We start from the raw sequence: 24,157 nt of genomic DNA on the forward strand, positions 1-24,157 counted from the left end.
CCCCGGATCGCATCAGAGACCCCTGGGAGGATGGCACTCAAGCAAAGGGGGAACCAGAGGCTGAATATGTGCAAAAGTTTAGGGAAGATTTAGAGACTATGATGGAAATTGTTCAGCAAAACCTCATTAAAAATTAAGCAGCTCAGAAAATATATCATGATCTCAATGCCTGTGTTCATTCATTTGATGTGGGTGATTAGGTAAGGTGTTACCCCTTGTAAAAAAGTATAAAATGCAGAATTCATGGAAGGGGCCTTTGGAGGTTGTGGCAAAGTTTAACAATCTTACCTACAATATACAAAGGCCCTACAGCAAGCCTGCACCACAGGACCATTTTCATAAACATGTTAAAAGTGTATCACAAATGGAGAAGCTATTGTAAACATTATATGCTGTACAGAGAATTCTCAACCTGTACTTCTCATTGATTTGATGGCTGAATGCCCTAACAATTCCTCACTAGAGAGCACTGAGGAATGTGAAGAGTTAACCCGATCTGAAAAGGCAGAGGTTACGAGTGTTGCAAATTTCTCTCAGTGATGGCACTGATTTAATTTCTAATCTGTCAAAAGTGGAAGTAAAGAATAGAGACTGCATTTACAAGCCACAAAATATATGCAGTTCACAGCTGCTCCATTTCTCTGCAGATCTGAGTTATCTTTGTTTAGCCTTTTCATAAGATTTTAAGATTTCTTCTCAGTTTGTTTATTTATCTATTTATTTATTTAACAAACAGGCAACAATATTTTCCATTCAATTCTGTTAAATTACTGACTACTCAGTGGTTACATCTATACAAAAAATTTCTTTCTACAGCAATCCATCATTAACAGCATTGAGCAACCCTGCTAACAGGCTGAATATTTCCCTGAACTTTCCAAGCCCAAAAGTTTAGGGTAACATCACAGGGCAAAGGAATGTACTCCTGAAATGAATTGTGAGCTAGTTGATTTTAATTATTACAGTTTTGTCTAAAATGATGGATGTTTTATCATATACAGATACCTTGGGAATGCCCATTGCAATCAATATAATAAATAATGTTCTTGTATTTTGACTTATTCATTTAAATGAAATACGACACTAAGTTTTACAAGAGACACTCGCTATCAGTTAAGAGCATGTCTTTCATTGTAACAACTTACCTTTTTGTGCAACACATATCCATAGTAGCAGTAGAATAGTATAGCTCTGCAGTATCAGTGTCTCAGAAACAGACCAGACACATTTACATTGATAGCTGGTGTTTTCTGTTGCTGTAAGCTACGTTCACTCATGGAACGGTCCTTGTAAAAGTTTTATTCCCTGACTTCTATAATCACTTCCCCTAATCCTCTTGCAACTCTCAATAGTCTCTTTCTATCTGCACAGATACATTATGCGAACTTTAAAAATATTAGCAAGGTATTTTTTTTCAGATATAAAGCCTTTCAAAATAAACCTGAAAATATCTGTTATCAAGGAAGTGATGTAGAAATTTCAATTAGCCTATGAAGAAAAACTGAGCCAAATTTAGTGCAAAATTACTATTTAGACGATGTAACAAAGGGGGTTTAGTCCTGCTTTCAGTACAAATACCAACACCATCTTAACTATGGACCCATGACAAGCACCTCCATAATAACGAAAGCATCCACAGTTACATAGCTAGAACACTTATTCTAAACCAGACACCATCAAATTAGGCCTGAATAAAGACTGGGAGTGGATGGGTCACTCCAAAAACTAATTTTCCCTCTGCTGATACTCACACCTTCTTGTCAACTGTTGGAAAAGGGCCACCTTGATTGCATTGGCCTCATTAGCACTACAAAAGTAATTTTCCGTCCCTTGGTATTCACCTCTTCTTGTCAACTGTTGAGAATAGGCCACTTCCACCTTAATTGAATTGGCTCATTAGCACTGACCCCCCACTTGGTAAGGCAACTCCCATCTTTTCATGTGCTAGAATATATATTCTGCTTACTGTCTTTTTCACTCTGTGCATCTGATGAAGTGGGTTTTAGCCCACAAAAGCTTATGCCCAAATACATTTCTTAGTCTCTAAGGTGCCACAAGGACTCCTTGTTGTTTTTACTTATTCCAATGTCTGCTGAAGTGAAAAGAAGTCTTTCCGTCAATGAACATTAGATTGGGCACATATAAACCTACATGCTTCAGGGCATAAATCCAACTATTGTGGGTTAGAAAGAAATTTCCTCTGTGGGCAAATTCTTCTGTAATTGCCTGCCCTTTATGGGATTTCTCAAAACTTTCCCCTGAAGTTCTGAGCACTGCCAGGAACAGTATGTTACGCTAGCTGGACTATTGGTCAGATCATGCATGACAACTCCTGACCTCCTTTTGGAAACCACATTGTTGTTTCTGCTCACCGATTCAATGACTGAAACATTTCAGAAGGAGGTTAATGAGTAACAAATGGCAAAAACTAACAAAACACATATCAAGTGAATTTCATAACCATTTGTGTTACAATTTGTAAAGCTTGCAGGATTTTAAGATGTTTTCACAAATAGACACTTTCTTTCTGAATATTTGTTAACAAAAATGTAACAATACACATTCAACAGAGAACATGAACTCCAATTTTATTTGAGAAAGTATTAATGAATCAGCTTTCAAAAATATTTGCCTAGCTCTAAGTATTTCTTAAGTATGACTATTTCACAAAGAGCAATTAAGAGCCAGTTTTTAAAGGTATTTAGGCATCGAACTGCTTTTGGTTTCAGAGGGACTTAGGTTCACAGAGATTCAGATAAATTCCTACTTGGATACTCCAAAGCACATAGGTACTTAAGTTCCATTGAAACCAAAAAGAACAAGGCACCTAAATACATTTGCAATCTGGCCCTAAGCCTTGACTGTTAGGGTAAAACCCAGGCTCCACTAAAATCAGTTGAAAAACTCTCATTAACCTCCTTGGGTGCCGACTTTTACTCTATTTTCATGTCCTTCCCCACTCTATCAACCTTCTTCTCCTCTCTCCCACTATTTGTAAAATATGTATAGTACCAGTGGCCATGGGAAAAATCAGTCTGAAAGGGGAAGGTGAGCCTCCAGCCTGGACTGAACCCAGGCTCCTGCTAGTGTATAGGGTAGTATCCATTTGAATACTTTGTGAGCTCTCTAGTGGTGCTTAACTGTGTTATCTTTTTGAAGCTATCAAAATTCAATCAGAACATCAGTATCTTTGTAGGTAGGCCCTGTATGCTTTTAATATTTTTCGTAAACATGGCTATTTGGGATCCCGCTGTGCTTGCGTGGTTTCTTCATGCTGTTTTTGGTTGTGTAAAGGATGAAAGTCCCAACCTATGATCTCAGTATCAAATTGCAGTGTAGCCTGTTTTAAAAACCTGTCCAAGTAACTGACAAAAAATTAGTTGCTCAACAGGAGGTGACCTCCTAATGAAGGTACAAGATGATTGCACTCTTCATGTCTGGAGATACTTCAGGATGGTCTTAAGACAGGAGATTGCCTAATAAGTACAGGTTTCACTATATATAGTTAGAGCCAATTTAATATTTTAATCATTTTTAGTGCACAGCACAGAAAATCTAGGATGCATGAATGACACTAAAGCTGAGCAATATCATTTCAGTGCTCCACAAAGTAAACTAAGGACTTTTGAAGGCTAATGTACTGTTGCTCTTGGCTCTGGATATTGCTCTCAACAAATGCTTTTGGAGACTGAGTATTAATCTCCTCCACCACCTCACCTTAAATATCAAGGTAGAGAGAGAGAATTTATTTGAGCTTTATGAAGAATACAGTCCAAATTATTGTAAGTGCTTCTTTTGCATTACACTGAATTTCTCTCCACTTAGTTGGCATGATCCAAAACTCATTAAAATCAACAGGAAATCTGCCATTGACTTCAACAGGCATTAGATCGGGACAGTGGGATCTATCACTGTATTCACCCTAGCTGAGATCAGTCTTGTTCAGATACCATAATACTTAGATTTAAAACCTGTCCTAGCTCCTAAGCACCTTACTGACCTGGAGCCCATACAGCTGGATGGGAGTCAGTTGGCTCACTTGCTCAAGGAAACGTGGGAGGGGAATTACCGGAAGAAATTGATCTTTTTGAACAACTAAGACTGCTTTTTAAATTAAAATTTGCATACATTTGTGATGCAATATTGACAGAGTGTGGGGCCCAGCAGTGAAGGGATTATAAACAAGAGGTCAGCTTTTAAAAGACACTGGTAAGGACAGAGTCCAGGACACAGCACTACACTACACCAGCACTTTAAAATTGCGGGCCAAGCTTTTGAGGCACAGAGATGACCCAACTTGGATATATTGCCATTCTGGTATTATGGGCGTGCTCCACTGCATTAGGTAAGATGTTAAGATACGAACAAAATATAGACTCATCAAAAGACCACGTAAAGGTACAGAGATAACTAGAAGGAAAAGATTTTTAGCACATACCACCACCTAGGCCTATTGGGGTAGGAAAAGCGGATGGTGACTTGGTAGTATGACTGAGGGGCAAGGTAAAGCAGTGACGCTGCTTCAAGGGCAGAGCCTGTTTTGAAGATGCTAATGAAGTAACTGTCACTTTGTCTGTGTAACAGCTATACAGAAAATTCTTTCTCTCCAAATTTAGCTGTTAGCTAGTTTATACCAGCTGAATATGCCAGAAATGCACAATTCTTTGCATCATTGCTGTCCCTTTTCCATAATATTTCACAGAGATTAAGCATCACTAAGTTATTGGTGATATAGTCTTGATATGCTCATCTCACCCACTTCCACCAACCACAGGTTGAGTTCTAGTCTTCAGAGCTGGGTGAAATCATTCAACCAAAACTGCTTTCAGTGAAAAATGCAGATTCAGCAACTCTGCAACATTTCACAAATTTGTGTTGATTTTGCCAAATTGTTTCAGTAAAAATAAAAAACCTTTAAAAAGTCTCAAAAAAATTAAATAATTTCTTGGGACTTTTTTTGGGTTACAATTTTTGATTCTAAAAAAAAGAAGACCTTGTTTCAAAATTCTTACATTTTATTTTAAAAATTAAAAAAAAGTGTTCCACTATGCTCAGAATTGAAATGAAACATTTTGTTCAACCCAAAACAATTTTGGGGGTATTTTTATTGGCTGCAAATTTTTGGGGGGGACGGGACATTTTTAGCTCAATCCAACACATTTTTTGTCACCAAGATGAAAAATCCATTCTTTGCCTTAGCTCTAGCGTTCATACAGCAACTTCTCCGCTACCACAACCGTGTGTGCTTCTCCATATGTTCAGGCTGCCTAACCATATTTGCATTAGTGCATTTTGGGGAAATCGTGGCAGCAAGCAAGATTCATTAGCAATGGTGAGAGCTCAATTTAAAAAAAGTCATGTTATATAAACTGCTTTGCCTATTTGTGTGTCTTAATTAACTTTCACTAGTAATTCCACTGCTAGTTACCCATAGCAGTGTTTTCATTTTAAACCTTTACTAGGAGAGTTTTCATTTTGTTTCACCCAGAAGATGTTCCTCAGCTTTTCCAAATGGCTCCAACCAAGTTAAACTCCTTTTTCATTCTCTTTAAATGTATTATGCTGTGTTAGAAAATATCAGCAGAATATTCAAGCAGAGATTTCAGAGTACATACAGAATGTCTGAGTTTATGCATTTGCTTTGCTTTCAGCTGTTTCATGTGGTAACATAGAAAATGGGAGGGTAAAGCCAGGTTCCTTCTTCCACAGAAGAAAAAGAACATTTGAATGTAATGCCGGGTATATAGCAGAAAATGACAACAACAGAATTGAGTGTACTTCTTCAGGATGGTCTCCTGTACCCAGATGCATTCGTAAGTGAGCTTTAAATAAGGTTAACTTCTTCTATATTGTCCTTCAAAGAGAGATACATTGCAGTTTTTATAGTACTCGAGATGTACTGAAATACAGCCCATGTACAATGGGTAAGTATGCTGCTGATTTACTTTCATTATATACACCAGTCTTGGAACAGAACAGTCACAAAGGGCACTCACCTCAGTCAACCCCCTTTTTCAGAATTCTCAGCAAAACACCAATGCCAAGTTCCCAGGAAGCAACTCTGCAACACGGATCAGCTGTAATTACAGAGATGAAGGTAGAGGGCAAACTCTCTTACTGTTTTCCACAGCTCCCCCACCAAATGAGCTGCATCACAAAAACGAAGAACAATATATGTAAAAAGTAAAAGTTTTGTTATCTGGCATGTTGGGAGAATGGGGGGTGCAAGTTAATCAAAAATTCCAGTTAACTAAGAGCTATAGTTACCCATGGAATACCAAATTTTCAAAGAATTAGAATACAATAAAATGGATAAAGTATAGTCGTAGTAGTACAGCACTGCAGAGAGCTTGGCTTCTTGAAGCACTTAGGTGTATACATTTAGGTGTAACGTTTTCTATACAGTAGGTTATCTTACGACACTATATATCACTATGGGCAGCGCATGGCCTACACTCAGATCAGATTTGCGATGTGACGGAGAGACTGCCGAGACTCATCAAGCCCTCGGATCACTACCCCTTCCTGCTTCTCCACATGGGCACCAATGATACTGCCAAGAATGACCTTCAGCGGATCACTGCGGACTACGTGGCTCTGGGAAGAAGGATAAAGGAGTTGGAGGCGCAAGTGGTGTTCTCGTCCATCCTCCCCGTGGAAGGAAAAGGCCTGGGTAGGGACCGTAGAATCGTGGAAGTCAACGAATGGCTACACAGGTGGTGTCGGAGAGAAGGCTTTGGATTCTTTGACTATGGGATGGTGTTCCATGAAGGAGGAGTGCTGGGCAGAGACGGGCTCCATCTTACGAAGAGAGGGAAGAGCATCTTTGCCAGCAGGCTGGCTAACCTAGTGAGGAGGGCTTTAAACTAGGTTCACCGGGGGAAGGAGACCAAAGCCCTGAGGTAAGTGGGAAAGCGGGATACCGGGAGGAAGCACAGGCAGGAATGTCTGTGAGGGGAGGGCTCCTGCCTCATACTGGGAATGAGGGGCGATCAACAGGTTATCTCAAGTGCTTATATACGAATGCACAAAGCCTTGGAAACAAGCAGGGAGAACTGGAGGTCCTGGTGATGTCAAGGAACTATGACGTGATCGGAATAACAGAGACTTGGTGGGATAACTCACATGACTGGAGTACTGTCATGGATGGTTATAAACTGTTCAGGAAGGACAGGCAGGGCAGAAAAGGTGGGGGAGTAGCACTGTATGTAAGGGAGCAGTATGACTGCTCAGAGCTCCGGTACGAAACTGTAGAAAAACCTGAGTGTCTCTGGATTAAGTTTAGAAGTGTGTGCAACAAGAGTGATGTAGTGGTGGGAGTCTGCTATAGACCACCGGACCAGGGGGATGAGGTAGATGAGGCTTTCTTCCGGCAGCTCACGGAAGCTACTAGATCCCATGCCCTGATTCTCATGGGTGACTTTAAATTTTCCTGATATCTGCTGGGAGAGCAATACAGCAGTGCATAGACAATCCAGGAAGTTTTTGGAAAGCGTAGGGGACAATTTCCTGGCGCAAGTGCTAGAGGAGCCAACTAGGGGGGGTGCTTTTCTTGACCTGCTGCTCACAAACCGGGTAGAATTAGTGGGGGAAGCAAAAGTGGATGGGAATCTGGGAGGCAGTGACCATGAGTTGGTTGAGTTCAGGATCCTGACACAGGGAAGAAAGGTAAGCAGCAGGATACGGACCCTGGACTTCAGGAAAGCAGACTTCGACTCCCTCAGGGAACGGATGGCCAGGATCCCCTGGGGGACTAACTTGAAGGGGAAAGGAGTCAAGGAGAGCTGGCTGTATTTCAAGGAATCCCTGTTGAGGTTACAGGGACAAACCATCCCAATGAGTCGAAAGAATAGTAAATATGGCAGGCGACCAGCTTGGCTTAATGGTGAAATCCTAGCGGATCTTAAACATAAAAAAGAAGCTTACAAGAAGTGGAAGGTTGGACATATGACCAGGGAAGAGTATAAAAATATTGCTCGGGCATGTAGGAATGATATCAGGAGGGCCAAATCGCACCTGGAGCTGCAGCTAGTGAGAGATGTTAAGAGTAACAAGAAGGGTTTCTTCAGGTATGTTGGCAACAAGAAGAAAGCCAAGGAAAGTGTGGGCCCCTTACTGAATGAGGGAGGCAACCTAGTGACAGAGGATGTGGAAAAAGCTAATGTACTCAATGCTTTTTTTGCCTCTGTTTTCACTAACAAGGTCAGCTCCCAGACTGCTGCGCTGGGCATCACAAAATGGGGAAGAGATGGCCAGCCCTCTGTGGAGATAGAGGTGGTTAGGGACCATTTAGAAAAGCTGGACATGCACAAGTCCATGGGGCCGGACGAGTTGCATCCGAGAGTGCTGAAGGAATTGGCGGCTGTGATTGCAGAGCCATTGGCCATTATCTTTGAAAACTCGTGGCGAACCGGGGAAGTCCCGGATGACTGGAAAAAGGCTAATGTAGTGCCAATCTTTAAAAAAGGGAAGGAGGAGGATCCTAGGAACTACAGGCCAGTCAGCCTCACCTCAGTCCCTGGAAAAATCATGGAGCAGGTCCTCAAGGAATCAATTCTGAAGCACTTAAAGGAGAGGAAAGTGATCTGGAACAGCCAGCATGGATTCACAAGGGAAGGTCATGCCTGACTAATCTAATCGCCTTTTATGATGAGATTACTGGTTCTGTGGATGAAGGGAAAGCAGTGGATGTATTGTTTCTTGACTTTAGCAAAGCTTTTGACACTGTCTCCCACAGTATTCTTTTCAGCAAGTTAAGGAAGTATGGGCTGGATGAATGCACTATAAGGTGGGTAGAAAGCTGGCTAGATTGTCGGGCTCAACGGGTAGTGATCAATGGCTCCATGTCTAGTTGGCAGCCGGTATCAAGTGGAGTGCCCCAAGGGTCGGTCCTGGGGCCGGTTTTGTTCAATATCTTCATAAATGATCTGGAGGATGGTGTGGATTGCACTCTCAGCAAATTTGCGGATGATACTAAACTGGGAGGAGTGGTAGATACGCTGGAGGGGAGGGATAGGATACAGAAGGACCTAGACAAATTGGAGGATTGGGCCAAAAGAAATCTGATGAGGTTCAGTAAGGATAAGTGCAGGCTCCTGCACTTAGGATGGAAGAATCCAATGCACTGCTACAGACTAGGGACCGAATGGCTAGGCAGCAGTTCTGCAGAAAAGGACCTTGGGGTGACAGTGGATGAGAAGCTGGATATGAGTCAGCAGTGTGCCCTTGTTGCCAAGAAGGCCAATGGCATTTTGGGATGTATAAGTAGGGGCATAGCAAGCAGATCGAGGGACGTGATCATTCCCCTCTATTCGACATTGGTGAGGCCTCATCTGGAGTACTGTGTCCAGTTTTGGGCCCCACACTACAAGAAGGATGTGGATAAATTGGAGAGAGTCCAGCGAAGGGCAACAAAAATGATTAGGGGACTGGAACACATGAGTTATGAGGAGAGACTGAGGGAGCTGGGATTGTTTAGCCTGAAGAAGAGAAGAATGAGGGGGGATTTGATAGCTGCTTTCAACTACCTGAAAGGGGGTTCCAAAGAGGATGGATCTAGACTGTTCTCAATGGTAGCAGATGACAGAACGAGGAGTAATGGTCTCAAGTTGCAGTGGGGGAGGTTTAGATTGGATATTAGGAAAAACTTTTTCACTAAGAGGGTGGTGAAACACTGGAATGCGTTACCTAGGGAGGTGGTAGAATCTCCTTCCTTAGAGGTTTTTAAGGTCAGGCTTGACAAAGCCCTGGCTGGGATGATTTAACTGGGAATTGGTCCTGCTTCAAGCAGGGGGTTGGACTAGATGACCTTCTGGGGTCCCTTCCAACTCTGATATTCTATGATTCTATGATCACTAAAAATACACTTAATACTAAAACTATACTGAACATAATTTAATTTTTGATGATTCAGAAGGCACTTCAAGATCTTGCAGGGCCTCAGGGTCATCATTAACATCAATTATAATTGTAGATGTAGAGAAGATTGGGCTGAATCTGTAATGGCCCTATGATACAACCTGGAAGCTGCTTTTTGAATAACTGGCTGGTAACGGGGGACAGCAGCCAATGGGAGCCTCGGGGAAGGTACCCACAGGTGAGGGCAGTGCATGGAGTCCTCTGCATCCCCCTCCCCCAAAGCCTGCGGGGATGTGGTGCCCGCCCCTTCTGGGAGCGGTGCGGGGCCAGGGCAGGCAGGGAGTCTGCCCTGGCCCCAGTGCACGCTGGTGCCACCCCAGAGCTGCTCAAGGTAAGCAGCGCCGGGCAGGAGGCCGCACCCAGAACCCTTCCTGGACCCCAACCCCCTGCCCTGAGGCCCCCACCCGCACTCATCCCTGCACCCCTGCCCTGAGCCACCTCGTACACCTTGCACCCCTTCTCTACCCCAACCCTTTGTCCTGAGCCTCTTCCTGCACACCACACCCCCTCTGACACCCCATGCTCCCTCCCGCACCCCATCCCCCTGCCCTACATTCTTGGCCCTGCATGCAATTTCCTCACCCAGATGTGGCCCTCAGGCCAAAAAGTTTGCCGGCCCCGGCTTACAGCCTTGTCAGCAAATGGTGGATTCCACATCCATATGGAAGCATTCTCTGATACAGCAATTTCATAACAATTTCATAGCGTCAACCAGAACTCAAATTTTCCATCCCACTTCTCCAAATTGTCACAACACCTGCTCCAGAGTGACCAAAACTGATACAGTAACGATATCAGAAAATTATACACACTCAGTACATATATGATTCTTTGAATATCATTACACTTCACTTTGTACGACTTTCCATTACATTTACACTGTTATGCCATACAGTTTCTTAACTAGTTTTGTCACCTTTTAGGGATAATGCAATATCTGTGTACACTGATAATATCACAAACACAGTCTAAAAGAAAAATTAGGACTGCACAAAAATTAGCCAAAAACATGTTCAAAATTAGACAAAATAGTGCTATTATAAAAATAAAACTAATGTAGCACCTATATTTTGGTGAGTAGGTTGGCAGCAAGATACTGTAGAAGGGATTAAACAAAACAAAATATGGAATGAAATTTTTCAAAGCCAGTGAGGGGATTTAGCTACATCATTCCCATTAATTTATGGGACGTTTCTATGGCTAAAATCCTGTCTAGATTTGAAAAATCTTAACCATAGATTTTAAATGAAAAAACAACATACTTCAGAGCACTATTGTCATTGTATTTGCCTTTAAGTAATGTGCAGCATTACCTCGTCTAGCATTATTGAACAGATTCAATCCTAATCCTTCAAAAAACTTGAGTAAATCAAGCAACTATTTTAGAGAAGAAAGCTCCTTCTCTGCACTTTATCAGTATTATTGTTTATTATTTGTATTGTAATAGCCCCACTCAGGTTCAGAGCTGTGTTATGCTAGGCACTGTACAAACATATAGAAAGATAGTCTCCAGGAGCATTGCATAAACTCTAATAATTTAATGTACTTGGTAGTTACATTTGGATTCTCTTCCTGTTTTAAAAAGGAATTTGCTCATTAGTGAGAATTTTCAATTTGCCTTCACTTAGTCAAGCCAAAGTTACAAAACACACATAATGTCCAGTTTATGCTGTATATTGCAACTATGTTCGTACTCAGTTTAGAGAATGACCATGTTTTAATCAAGGACCCTGAGAATAGGTGTATTTTAAGTGTCAACAGAGTTTTTGTCTGCTCATGTTTCCAGTACTTTCATATGAGCTATAATTAACTTTGAGTTTCTGTCAGTGACTTAATTAGATCTAGAGAATCTGGGGTAATGTTTTCAGAAACACCTACGTGAGTTAAAGCCTAAGTCCCAATTTCAAAGTGACTTCGACACCTCGGCTCCTAACTACCACTGAAAGCCAATGGGACTCTGGGTCCTGAGTGCGTAAGTCACTGTAGAAAGTCCAGGTGCTTTAAAAACAATTTTACCCTGTTCAAAAAATGCTTAAAGTTTTCAAAAAAAAAATTTCATTGACATTTCAAAAATTTTCAAATAAACTTGTCATAAAAATCAAGTTTTTTCACAAAATATTTTGTGCTTTTTGAGAAAACAAAGGTCAAAAATTTATTTTTCTAAACTGACTAGCTCTACTAATAATGCATTGCTAACTATTATGGTAGTACAATATGTTGTATACAGTACACCATGAATTCCTGTATATTATCTGCAATAGTCTTTTTGGTTATGTTGCTCTGTTTTTGTTCAGCAATACAATGCGGAAGGATAGAAAATGGGAAAATAGTGGACAAAGTTGAAGAAAAAACAACCTTTCAATGTAATCATGGATATAAATCTGAAAATGGAATTAATGAAACTACCTGTACCTCTGAAGGCTGGTCTCCAGTACCTACATGTACTGGTAAGAAAGCTTTCATTTAAGATTAACTTCTGCTAGTTCTTTTTTCCCCTCAGACACATTGTGTTTATTTGAAAAACCATCAAGTGTTTTAATAATCAATCAAGCAGTTGTATAAATAATGTGGAATGTAATGTGTTCTTAAAACAGATACCAAACTCTCAAGTTTGGTAATACAAAACCAGGTAAAATTTCTCACAGTACCTAAAATGAAGAAGAACCAGAGCTTGAATCCTAAAAAAAAGAAGTGCCAGAACACACAATTTCAACAGCAAGAATCTCTTATAATAGTAATGTACGTTTTTATTGCACACCTGAAAGATGCTATATGTACGCACACCATATTCTTCATTGTCTACCCAAATACGATATCAGTTTGCTGCTTGTGCTGCCTCTTCAGATATCTTTTTCAGTGATTTTGTGTCTTCCGCAGATTGATGCTTTGCAAGCCACTTCTTCACGTATGGACAAGCCAGGCCTTCGCACTCTTTGACACCCTTTTTCTGATAGCATTACATATTTATGAAGTAGACAATTTATCATTTGTCTTTTTGATAAACTGATGCTGGCAAAAAGCTGGAATTAGTAGGGTTGTGATACAGGATTTTTGAAAAAGCGCACTAATGAAAATTCCGATATTTTAGCATGAATAATCATTGGTTTACTTTACAATTATCAGAAATACCGGAATGCTATTCTGCCTCCTCCAAGGAAAGGGCTAGAATGGTGTTCTGGATCAACATGAGTGCTGAGGAGGACTTGCCTTTCTAAGCAATTATCCCAAACATAGAGAGGCAGGAAGGCATTCTTCATACCGTAAAATATATCTGCTATTCATTCAGAGCTTGATCCTGTACTCAATGAAGTCAGTGTCAAAGCTCTCACTGACTGTAATGGTGCCAGATCCGGGCCTTAGAAATATAAGAAAATGTGGTGATGTGGAAAGCTTATAAGGAATATGACCCATATTCAAAGATAATGTTGTACAGTGGTGTAAATTAGATCACCATAGCCTAGCTTAAACTTGTATTTAGATCCCCTTACACCTATTCTCATCACTTAATGATGTATCAACTTTAAGATCAAGACATTAATTACAAACAGAAACAATATTACTTCTTTTCTTATGTCAATTAACTGGAGCTTCTTCCTATGGATGTACGTCAGTGAAAATAATGTTCTAACACAGAAAATGAGAGGAGCAGTGTTTCCGCAAGTCCGATCGAACATTCATGAAGTTCTCACATCAGACTTTTATTTTCATCAATTTTGATGATGGAAATATCCCCCATTAATTATTATTTGTTTTGTTCTAGCCACAAAGACCCCAGCCAAGATCAGAGCCTCATTGTGATTCTACAGCATCTAACATAAGAAATAATTTTTACCCCAAAGAACTTACCACATAAAATTGATGCAACACTGTTGCTTCTTCAATTTGGTTCCCCCTCGACCCCCATCAGTAATAAGTTAACACATGTGTGTGTTGCAGTTCAAGTGTGTCCACATCCACCTGACATCGATTTGGCAGAAATTGTCAGTGGGGAGAAAGCAGAATATCAGGAGGGTGATGTTGTTCACTACAGGTGCTACCCAGGATACACTCTGGCGGGACCTGAAAGGATAACGTGCAGTGGAGAAAAATGGACACCTCCTCCAAAGTGCTTGGGTAGGATAATGTTTTGGTTCTTAATTCATTGGACTAAAGTAGGTAGGGAATAATGTCCCGCTCTTGTCTCATAGTATTATTTAATAATGGATACTATTCTATGAGTGGCTACTTAATGTTTCCAGCACTCCCATAGTTTCTGATCCTGCTCCCATACAATGCAATGGCAAAATTCCCATTGACTTCACTGGTATCAAAGGATCATGCTGAAGCATCATACACTATTTAATTTTAGATAGCGCTGAATACTGATCAGTGAACAGGACTATCTAATTGATAGATAGTAAATGGCAGATTATCTGGTATGGAAAGCGTAGATAGCAGTATCCTATTGGCTTTGCTTAACAATACTTTATATTAGAATTACCTTTCATACATGCTTTAACAATGGGAAGTTACTGTCCCCATTACAAGAATGGAGAAACTGGGGCAACGAAATTAAGGAACTTGCCAAGACCACACAGCAAATTAATAGTAAAGGTGGCACTAGAACATGGGAGTTGTGATTTACAGGTCCCTGAGCTAACAACTTTTGAAAGTAGTCCACTGTTTCTTTGGTCAGCATCATTCATTCTCTGTGTGGTAAACAAAAAGGGAAGATGACTCTAGAAGTATGGAATCTGCAGCACTGTGTTAACGTGGGAGGAGATAGCAACACACAAAAAGTAGATCAAAAGTTTAACTCTTTTCTATTTAAAGCTCCATGTATTATCACAAGGCAACAACTGGAAACAAAAAAATTGCTTCTGTCCAATGGCCGAAGACGTACAGTATTGATTCAAAGTGACCAAACAATGGAATTTCTTTGTGGTGAACATTCTGACCTTAAAATCCCCTACCTCATCAAGTGTGTAGATGGACACATGGATTTACCAACTTGTATATCTGGTAAATGTACTTAGTTCTATATCAGTTCTTTTCCTCAAATACATTTGAGCAATAAGGAAGGGAGCATACGTGTAGTGGGTTAATGTTGGTTCTGGGCACAGTTAAGCAAATCAGTCTTCCTTTCAGATTTATTTGGGACTTGGTAATTCAGGACTTCCTGAAAAAATCACCCTTTTCATGTTTCTATTTAATTAAGCAAATAGCTTTAAAAACTCCAGCACCAGCCAAGCTGGTCCAGTGAAACACTGACAAAGGTAAACGTGGGCAGAAAGCCCACTTTTCAAAAACATATGTTTCCTTTTACAGAGACAAAAAGCTTTATTTAATAGACAGAAGTAGGGGGAGAGTTTCAACATTAATTCAACAGTCCAGGTCTGAAACCCATAGAAAATGCCTTGGTCTTCTCTACCAGGGAGTAACCTACTTAAAGCGGAGTTTCAACCTGGACTTTCCTGACAATCCTTTCATTTGAAGGGTGGGAGGGTTTTGCCATACTTGAAAATAGCCAGGGATTTAGTATCCTAGAGCCTGAATATCTTAGGGTACCTGCCAGAGGCCAGGCTCATGTGCATGGTGTCCCATTCCTCACACTAGTTCGGTGTCAGGCAAGCAGGGTTCAGACTCATAACAACATACTTTGTTTACTATGGAAATTTAGCTCAAATGCAACATTTGACCTCCCGTGAGATCCTGATGTTTCATCCAAAGTTTCCATGTGTAAAGATGTGATTCACCCAAGGCCCTGTAGGAGCTCAGATGGGATTATAGCCCAAGCGATCTGGGAACTACTTGTCTAGGAGTGAATATAGCAAACCTTGCACCTTGGAACAGTGTAATTCCTTAATCACTTCTCATGCCTGCTCAAGGCCACCAAATACGGGAGAAAAACTTTTTGTGTGGTTACATGCATTTTTGTAAAACTGGCAGTTTAGGTAACTGCAAGGCAGGAAGGAATTTTCTGGTATCATCCTGGATCAATTAGATCAGTGAACTAGACCAGTCATGTAGATTATGTGCACAAAACTGAAAGGATTAAGAGTGCAGATTATGTTTATTAATGACAAATTCAATGCAGTTTATTCCATGATTTCCAAAATAAAGGAATTTATGACCATAGATGTTGTATAACTGTGTGTTAGAGTAGCATTTAGGACCTTGCTTAAATGTATACCAGTTTGATCTTGCCCCATGACTAAACTATTGATTTCAGTGAGAGCTGGATTAGGCCTGAAAAGCCAAAAAATTCAGAGCATTGTGACAGATGAATACAGTAACTCCTCACCTAACGTCCTTCCACTTACCGTTGTTTCAAAGTTAGGTCGCTGCTCAATTAGGGAACATGCTCATTTAAAGTTGTGCAATGCTCCCTTATAACGTCGTTTGCCTGCCTGCTCTGTCCACTGCATGCAAGATTTTGTGGAAGAGCAGCAACTTTACAAAGGAGAATTGCACAAGGTCCTCTTCTCCACCTCCTTCCCAGCACTTCCCCCCGCCAAACAGCTGTTTGGCGGTAGGGGAAGGAACAGGGAAGGACCGCATCTCCACTCCTCCTCCCTCCCAGAAAGTCCTAAGAGTCACCAAACAGTTGCTTGGCAGCGCTTAGGAGTTTGGGGGGTTTTGGGGCAGGGGGGGAAGAGGGGAGAAGCGGGGATGCAGCATACTCCAGAGAGGAGATGGGGTGGGAAGAGCAGGCCTGGAGTGGAGCGGGGACAGGAAGAGGCGAGCCTGGAGCATCCCCCGGCAAAGTCAGGGCCTGTTCTTCTCCGGGTAAGCTGCCACTGCTCCTGCGAAGGTGCTTCCTAGCGTCCTTGCCTGCAGCAGGCTGTGCCTGTGCGGGGTAAGCCAGGGGCACTTCCCAACCACAGTACAGCACAGTACTGTACAGTATATAATGCCTTTTGTCTGCCCCAAAAAAATTTCCTAACCCGAACCTAACCCTCCCCCGCATTTACATTAAATCTTATGGGAAAATTGGATTCATTTAACATAGTTTCACTTAAAGTTGCATTTTTCTGGAACATAACTACAATGTTAAGTGAGGAGTTACTGTACTGGTGCCATCAGCATGCTACATATAGAATAGCAAAGCCAAAAACATTTGTATCTGTACAAAATCATAACTACAGATATTTTCATTTAGGAACTGGGGAAAAGTGTGGCCGTCCACCTACTATTGAGAACGGAGACATAACTACTTTCTCGCTAAATGAGTATGCATTTGGCTCTTCTGTAGAATACAGATGCCAGCATTATTATATAATAGAAGGAGAAAGGAAATCATACTGTTACAATGGAATCTGGACAAATGAACCAGTTTGTTTAGGTAAGAAAAATATTCAGGAGTAAAAAGTTTTTAATTTATAACTAATTTAATTTTATAAACCATGATCTCCTGGCTACTATTTTGTCATTTCTTTTTCATGAAGCTGAAATTTATTTTCAAAGCTGTCATTGCATTGACTTTTTTTTAAAAAAAAAGTGACATGTAGATTTAACAGCATAGTTAACTAGAGTTGGTCAAAGTCTGGGAAAATATTTCTATGAAAATGTTTACAAATTTATCTCCCCACTTTTCCATTTAAAATGTTTCAATGGTAATTTTCAAACTAGCTTTATGATTAACAAATCAGCTAAAAAGGAAAGGACAGAGTGAAGTTAATTGGATTAAACCATATTTGCTCCTACCTACGGCAAAGAGCCAGAACATTGTATAGCCAAATATCCAGCATGAAGGAGTCCAGCTGCCATTCTAACCAGACTAACATTCCCATCTGACTATCTGGTAGTTGATGTGATGGTTCTAGCAGGATGATGAAGCAAGCTTAAAAGAATAAAAATGTATTTTTAAATACACTTGTGAGAATGTGCCATCCCCTCATAACTGAGGGTGGGAAAAAGGAGTTAAGAACATTGACAAACTGGAAGGAATGAAGATGTAGCAAGAAGCAGCCAGTTACAAAATGACCACTTTAGGTTATGCCAAATGAAAAAGACTAGTCCTCGGAACAGTACGTTGGGGGAAAAAGTTCCTATAAGAAGCCAAATTCATACCAGCAGAGTTAGTAAGGATCAGGATATCATGAAGGAATGGGCTATTGCTCTGTTTACATGCTGCCTCCATAGCCAGTGGTGTATTACAATCATAGTGCTGCAGATGGAGTAAACTGTAGCTACAAAGTTTTCAGCAGCTCCATGTGTGATACTTCCCACCAGTGAGAAAAAATTGTTGATTTCCCCTCATAGTGGGAGTAGGAATGGGGAAGAAAGAACTTACTTGCCACAAATCTGAGAAGTAAGAGGGCCTGGGGATACCCGAGGTAGCTGGCATGCTACCGGAGCCAGTAGGGACAAGGGTATTGATGGGAATCAGGGGCCAGTGGGGTTGGGGGGGGGGGTGTTATGGAAGGGAGACTGAAAGAGGGATTAGTGATGGTGGTTGGGGTGCGGGCGTGGAAGTCTAGCACAGCGGGGGTAGGAAGGCAAGGGTGGATCAGTGGGAGCTGGGAAGAGGGACAGGAAAAAGGGTGGTTGAGGATATAGAGGAACCTCTAGAATATAGCAACCCTGTCACCTTGGAGCAGTGTAATTCCCTATCACTTCTCAAGGCTGCCATGTACAGGAAAAAAGAAAAACACAACATTTTTTGTGGTTACCTGCATTTTTGTAAAACTGGCAGCTTCCCTCATTTTGCCCCTTTCCCAAAACCATCCCTCGTCTGCCCCTCCCTGTCACCACCACCTCCGTCTCCCTGTGGATTCCACATGACTCTGTCCAACAGAGGGGCCACCTAAATTACCTCAAATTAGGCATCACAGCATCACTCACTACCTGGGAAGAGCACTTGTAGCTGCCTGCCCACAACCCAGTTGAATGGGCTTGACATCTCACAGGACACTGAACAGCTCCTGAATAAACTCTACCTACCTCAGAGCTTGGTTTAGTTAACACTTTTTCAAGTTTCAGAGTAACAGCCGTGTTAGTCTGTATTCGCAAAAAGAAAAGGAGTACTTGTGGCACCTTAGAGGCTAACCAATTTATTTGAGCATAAGCTTTCGTGAGCTACAGCTCACTTCATCGGATGCATACTGTGGAAAGTGTAGAAGATCTTTTATACACACAAAGTATGAAAAGATACCTCCCCCCACCCCACTCTCCTGCTGGGCAATAGCTTATCTAAAGTGATCACTCTCCTTACAATGTGTATGATAATCAAGGTGGGCCATTTCCAGCACAAATCCAGGGTTTAACAAGAAGAAGCGGCTGTCCTATCTCGGGGCCTCTCCTTCTGCCCCTCCACCCCCACGAACATGATACAGTTCTGTGGTGACCTAGAATCCTATTTTCAACGTCTCCGACTCAAGGAATATTTCCAACATACCTCTGAACAACATACTAATCCACAGAGACCTCCCTACCAACACTACAAAAAGAAGGATTCTAGGTGGACTCCTCCGAAAGGTCCAAACAGCAGACTGGACTTCTACATAGAGTGCTTCCGCCGACGTGCCCGGGCTGAAATTGTGGAAAAGCAGCATCACTTGCCCCATAACCTCAGCCGTGCGGAACACAATGCCAGCCACGGCCTCAGAAACAACTCTGACATCATTATTAAAAAATGCTGACAAAGGAGGTGCTGTTGTCATCATGAATAGGTCAGAATATGAACAAGAGGCTGCTCGGCAGCTCTCCAACACCACTTTCTACAAGCCATTACCCTCTGATCCCACTGATAGTTACCAAAAGAAACTACAGCATTTGCTCAAAAACTCCCTGAAAAAGCACAAGATCAAATCCGCACAGACACACCCCTGGAACCCTGACCTGGGATATTCTATCTACTACCCAAGATCCATAAACCTGGAAATCCTGGGCGCCCCATCATCTCAGGCATTGGCACCCTGACAGCAGGATTGTCTGGCTATGTAGACTGCCTCCTCAGGCCCTACGCTACCAGCACTCCCAGCTACCTTTGAGACACCACTGACATCCTGAGGAAACAACAATTCATCGGTGATCTTCCTGATAACACCATCCTAGCCACCATGGATGTAGAAGCCCTCTACACCAATATTCCACACAAAGATGGACTACAAGCCGTCAAGAACACTATCCCCGATAATGTTACAGCTAACCTGGTGGCTGAACTTTGTGACTTTGTCCTCACCCATAACTATTTTACATTTGGGGACAATGTATACCTTCAGATCAGCGGCACTGCTATGGGTACCCGCATGGCCGCACAGTATGCCAACATTTTTATGGCTGACTTAGAACAACGCTTCCTCAGCTCTCGTCCCCTAACACCCCTACTCTAATTGCGCTATATTGATAACATCTTCATCATCTGGACCCACGGAAAAGAAGCCCTTGAGGAATTCCACCATGATTTCAATAATTTCCATCCCACCATCAACCTCAGCCTGGTCCAGTCCACACAAGAGATCCACTTCCTGGACACTACAGTGCTAATAAACAATGGTCACATAAACACCACCCTATACCGGAAACCTACTGACCGCTATTCCTACCTACATGCCTCCAGCTTTCACCCTGACCACACCACATGATCCATCGTCTACAGCCAAGCTCTGCGATATAACCGCATTTGCTCCAACCCCTCAGACAGAGACAAACACCTACAAGATCTCTATCAAGCATTCTTACAACTACAATACCCACCTGCGGAACTGAAGAAACAGATTGATAGAGCCAGAAGAGTTCCCAGAAGTCACCTACTACAGGACAGGCCTAACAAAGAAAATAACAGAACGCCACTAGCAGTCACCTTCAGCCCCCAACTAAAACCCCTCCAACGCATTATTAAGGATCTACAACCTATCCTGAAGGACGACCCAACACTCTCACAAATCTTGGGAGACAGGCCAGTCCTTGCCTACAGACAGCCCCCCAACTTGAAGCAAATATTCACCAGCAACCACATACCACACAACAGAACCACTAACCCAGGAACCTATCCTTGCAACAAAGCCCGTTGCCAACTGTGCCCACATATCTATTCAGGGGACACCATCACAGGGCCTAATAACATCAGCCACACTATCAGAGGCTCGTTCACCTGCACATCCACCAATGTGATATATGCCATCATGTGCCAGCAATGCCCCTCTGCCACGTACATTGGTCAAACTGGACAGTCTCTACGTAAAAGAATAAATGGACACAAATCAGATGTCAAGAATTATAACATTCATAAACCAGTCAGAGAACACTTCAATCTCTCTGGTCACACGATTACAGACATGAAAGTTGCAATTCTTCAACAAAAAAAACTTCAAATCCAGACTCCAGCGAGAAACTGTTGAATTGGAATTCATTTGCAAATTGGATACAATTAACTTAGGCTTGAATAGAGACTGGGAGTGGCTAAGTCATTATGCAAGGTAACCTATTTCCCCTTGTTTTTTCCTAACCCCCCCACCCCAGACATTCTTGTTAAACCCTGGATTTGTGCTGGAAATGGCCCACCTTGATTATCATACACATTGTAAGGAGAGTGGTCACTTTAGATAAGCTATTACCAGCAGGAGAGTGGGTTTGTGTGGGGGGCAGGGGGTGAGAAAACCTGTATTTGTGCTGGTAATGGCCCAACTTGATTATCTCACACATTGTAAGGAGAGTGATCACTTTAGATAAGATATTGCCAGCAGGAAATTGGGGTGGGGGGAGGTATTTTTTCATGCTTTGCGTGTATAAAAGATCTTCTACACTTTCCACAGTATGCATCCGATGAAGTGAGCTGTAGCTCACGAAAGCTTATGCTCAAATAAATTGGTTAGTCTCTAAGGTGCCACAAGTACTCCTTTTCTTTTCACTTTTTTCAAATACATTTTATTTGGAATAGTTCCTAATTTCTATTTTATGCTAGGCAAAGGCACTTAATTGTAGATAGAAAACATTCCATTAGTTTCATGCTTTTATTGTCTTACTGCTTCATCACTAAAAGGAATGCTGCACTCTTCTTGCAAATAGTCTAAAAACAGTGACATTACCCATTAAATTCAGATTCAGGTAACACTAATCATCTGTAGTAAGTGACTTTCAGAAAGTGGAAAAAACTGTTTGCTTTCTCCTAGGACTAAAGTTCCCTACTTGGAATCACATTTACATCACATATTGAAGCCAACGAGCTTCAATGAGAGTCACAGAGGGCACAATGGCCCTTAATTATTTTATCATGAGATCTCCTTCAATTTCACTGTAGGATTTTTCCATTTGGATTTCTATAACATTCTAATAATATTTCTGTTGTTGTTACAGAGCCATGTGTTATCACACAAGAAGATATGAGATCACACAACATAGATCTGAAGTGGGCTTCAGCTCAAAAACTCTATGTGTCACATGGAGATTTTGTAGAGTTTAAGTGTAGATCCAGTTTATTGCCGAACTCTTCAAATAATTATAGAGTGCAGTGCAATGTGGGCCAAATACCTTATCCCCAATGCACTTAGAGATGGGTGAATGTAGGAGACTTCACCACATGTGAATGGCAAGTACTCTTTATTATTATGCTTCTCAGTGGTCCCTCTGAAACAGATCCCCAGGGTTTTATCATTCAAACTAGAACTACACCCAGATAGCAGTCACTCCAGGAATTGTATAATAGCAACAACTAATTCATGTTAACCAATGCTATAGCAACACTGTTGGGTGTGCACCTTTTTAGGAGTAATGCCTCCAGAAATAATCAGCCAAGATGGTAGAAGACATAAGCAATCCTCACAGAGATCAAACAAAAGAATATAAAATTCCAGAGGCCTTTTAGAATGAAAATTGGGGTTTGTGCTCTTTCTTGCTTCTTTATGTTGGCTAATGGCAGCCTAAAAGGTGGGATTTTTTCTCCCCATCCTTGCGTATTGCACTAGAAATTGAGACCTAGTTTAGAATGAAAGACTAAGATGACTGGAGAATGAGCGTAATTGTGACATCACAAGAATAAAGAGTGAAAATTAAGCAAATAGGACAGGATGTGATTTTTAGTCAGATAGTTAAAAACAAAACACAAAGAATTACAGTTTAATTTCAGTTACCAAGATCTCATGCCCCTACAATTAAGTATGTTAGAGTGTACAATAAACATGCTCTGAGACCTCGCAGTGGTCCTCCGGCTAAACCAGGGAAGTCCATATGCCTGGTATTTCTAAAGTAGAAAAAAAAGCTATTCAAAAACTTTGTAAACAAGAAGAGTCCTTTCAGGCCTTCTTGCTACTTTATAAAGAAACAAAAGGGGGCATAACCTAATTTTTTTTTAAATTGCAGGTCACCTTTAAAGAACATGCTTTCTGTCCTCTCATACATTCACTGGTATCTTCTGAACCCTGCTTAGTTTCCAACAGTGATCTCCCATATTCCTCAGGAGGAATGATGGCCATTCTGAAATGGACCCCCTCCCCAATTTTATCAAACATTACCCACTTCTGTTGCTTGAGGCAGATTCTCACTTCACCAGAATTATATAAAACCCATTCATACTGCCACTGGCCCATCCACTTCAGGCTTCATATGCTACATACACCAAACCTGGCAAGCAAGGAAGCAAACAAACCTTACATGAGAGAATGCATTAAGCAGCTGTCCAAATGGTCAGAGTATCCTAGCTGCCAAATATACACTGAATTCACACTTACCTATGCCTTCCCAGTCAAGAAGCACAAATAGACCAAAATTGTCTCATCATACCTATATTGTGGTACCTAGTGGCTCAGGAAATGATTCTTCTCTCTAAGAATAGAGCTTTAACAGAGTGAACAATAACTAGAGGACACATCTTGTAGACCTTACTAAAGCTGTGTTGTCACTCTCATGACATTTTACGTTCTTAAAGCCCCAGCTCAAATGATAGATGAGAATCTCAACCTTCAGATCCAAAGCTGAATGTCCCTGGAGTTTAGATATGAGGTTTTAGGCTTACGCTAATCTCTACCGAAAACAAACGGTTACAGGATGTACAGCAAATTCACAACTGTGAAGTGTACACTGCTTGATAAATCACAAACTCAATTATTAGAAATGGCTATCACCTCTTTTATTCAGGTCCTACTATTGTTTCCTACATTATTATATTAATGAACAGTAATCATTTTATATATCTGTTAATAACCTATACAATATGGTGGGGAGGAAAGACTGGAATATGACATATGTTTGAGGACAACTCCAAATACATTGCATTCAATTAAATGATTTTCTCTCTCTGCTGTATTTCCTTCATTACCAT

At 41.4% G+C, this 24,157-nt stretch overlaps 1 protein-coding gene across 1 annotated transcript; it reads left to right on the forward strand.

The window, feature by feature from the left end:
- The first annotated feature begins 4,222 nt into the window (after positions 1–4,222).
- On the forward strand, positions 4,223–24,008 carry LOC125641606 (complement factor H-related protein 2). The gene is made up of 7 exons (XM_048861805.2): positions 4,223–4,345; positions 5,652–5,813; positions 12,213–12,365; positions 13,855–14,031; positions 14,731–14,919; positions 17,060–17,242; positions 22,198–24,008. The coding sequence occupies exons 1-7, from the start codon at positions 4,288–4,290 to the stop codon at positions 22,389–22,391; spliced, it is 1,116 nt and encodes a 371-aa protein (XP_048717762.1). The 5' UTR covers positions 4,223–4,287; the 3' UTR covers positions 22,392–24,008.
- The last annotated feature ends 149 nt before the right edge of the window (positions 24,009–24,157 follow it).

Source organism: Caretta caretta, chromosome 8 (genome assembly GCF_965140235.1).
Source record: "Caretta caretta isolate rCarCar2 chromosome 8, rCarCar1.hap1, whole genome shotgun sequence".
NCBI lineage: Eukaryota > Metazoa > Chordata > Testudines > Cheloniidae > Caretta > Caretta caretta.

Bases quoted from the DNA above. Each gene is read 5' to 3' on its own strand.
- LOC125641606 (XM_048861805.2), top strand. From the start codon at position 4,288: ATGACCCAACTTGGATATATTGCCATTCTGGTATTATGGGCGTGCTCC. The intron at 14,032-14,730 runs GTAGGATAATGT...TTCTATTTAAAG, and splicing joins ACCTCCTCCAAAGTGCTTGG to CTCCATGTATTATCACAAGG. The intron at 17,243-22,197 runs GTAAGAAAAATA...TTGTTGTTACAG, and splicing joins AAATGAACCAGTTTGTTTAG to AGCCATGTGTTATCACACAA.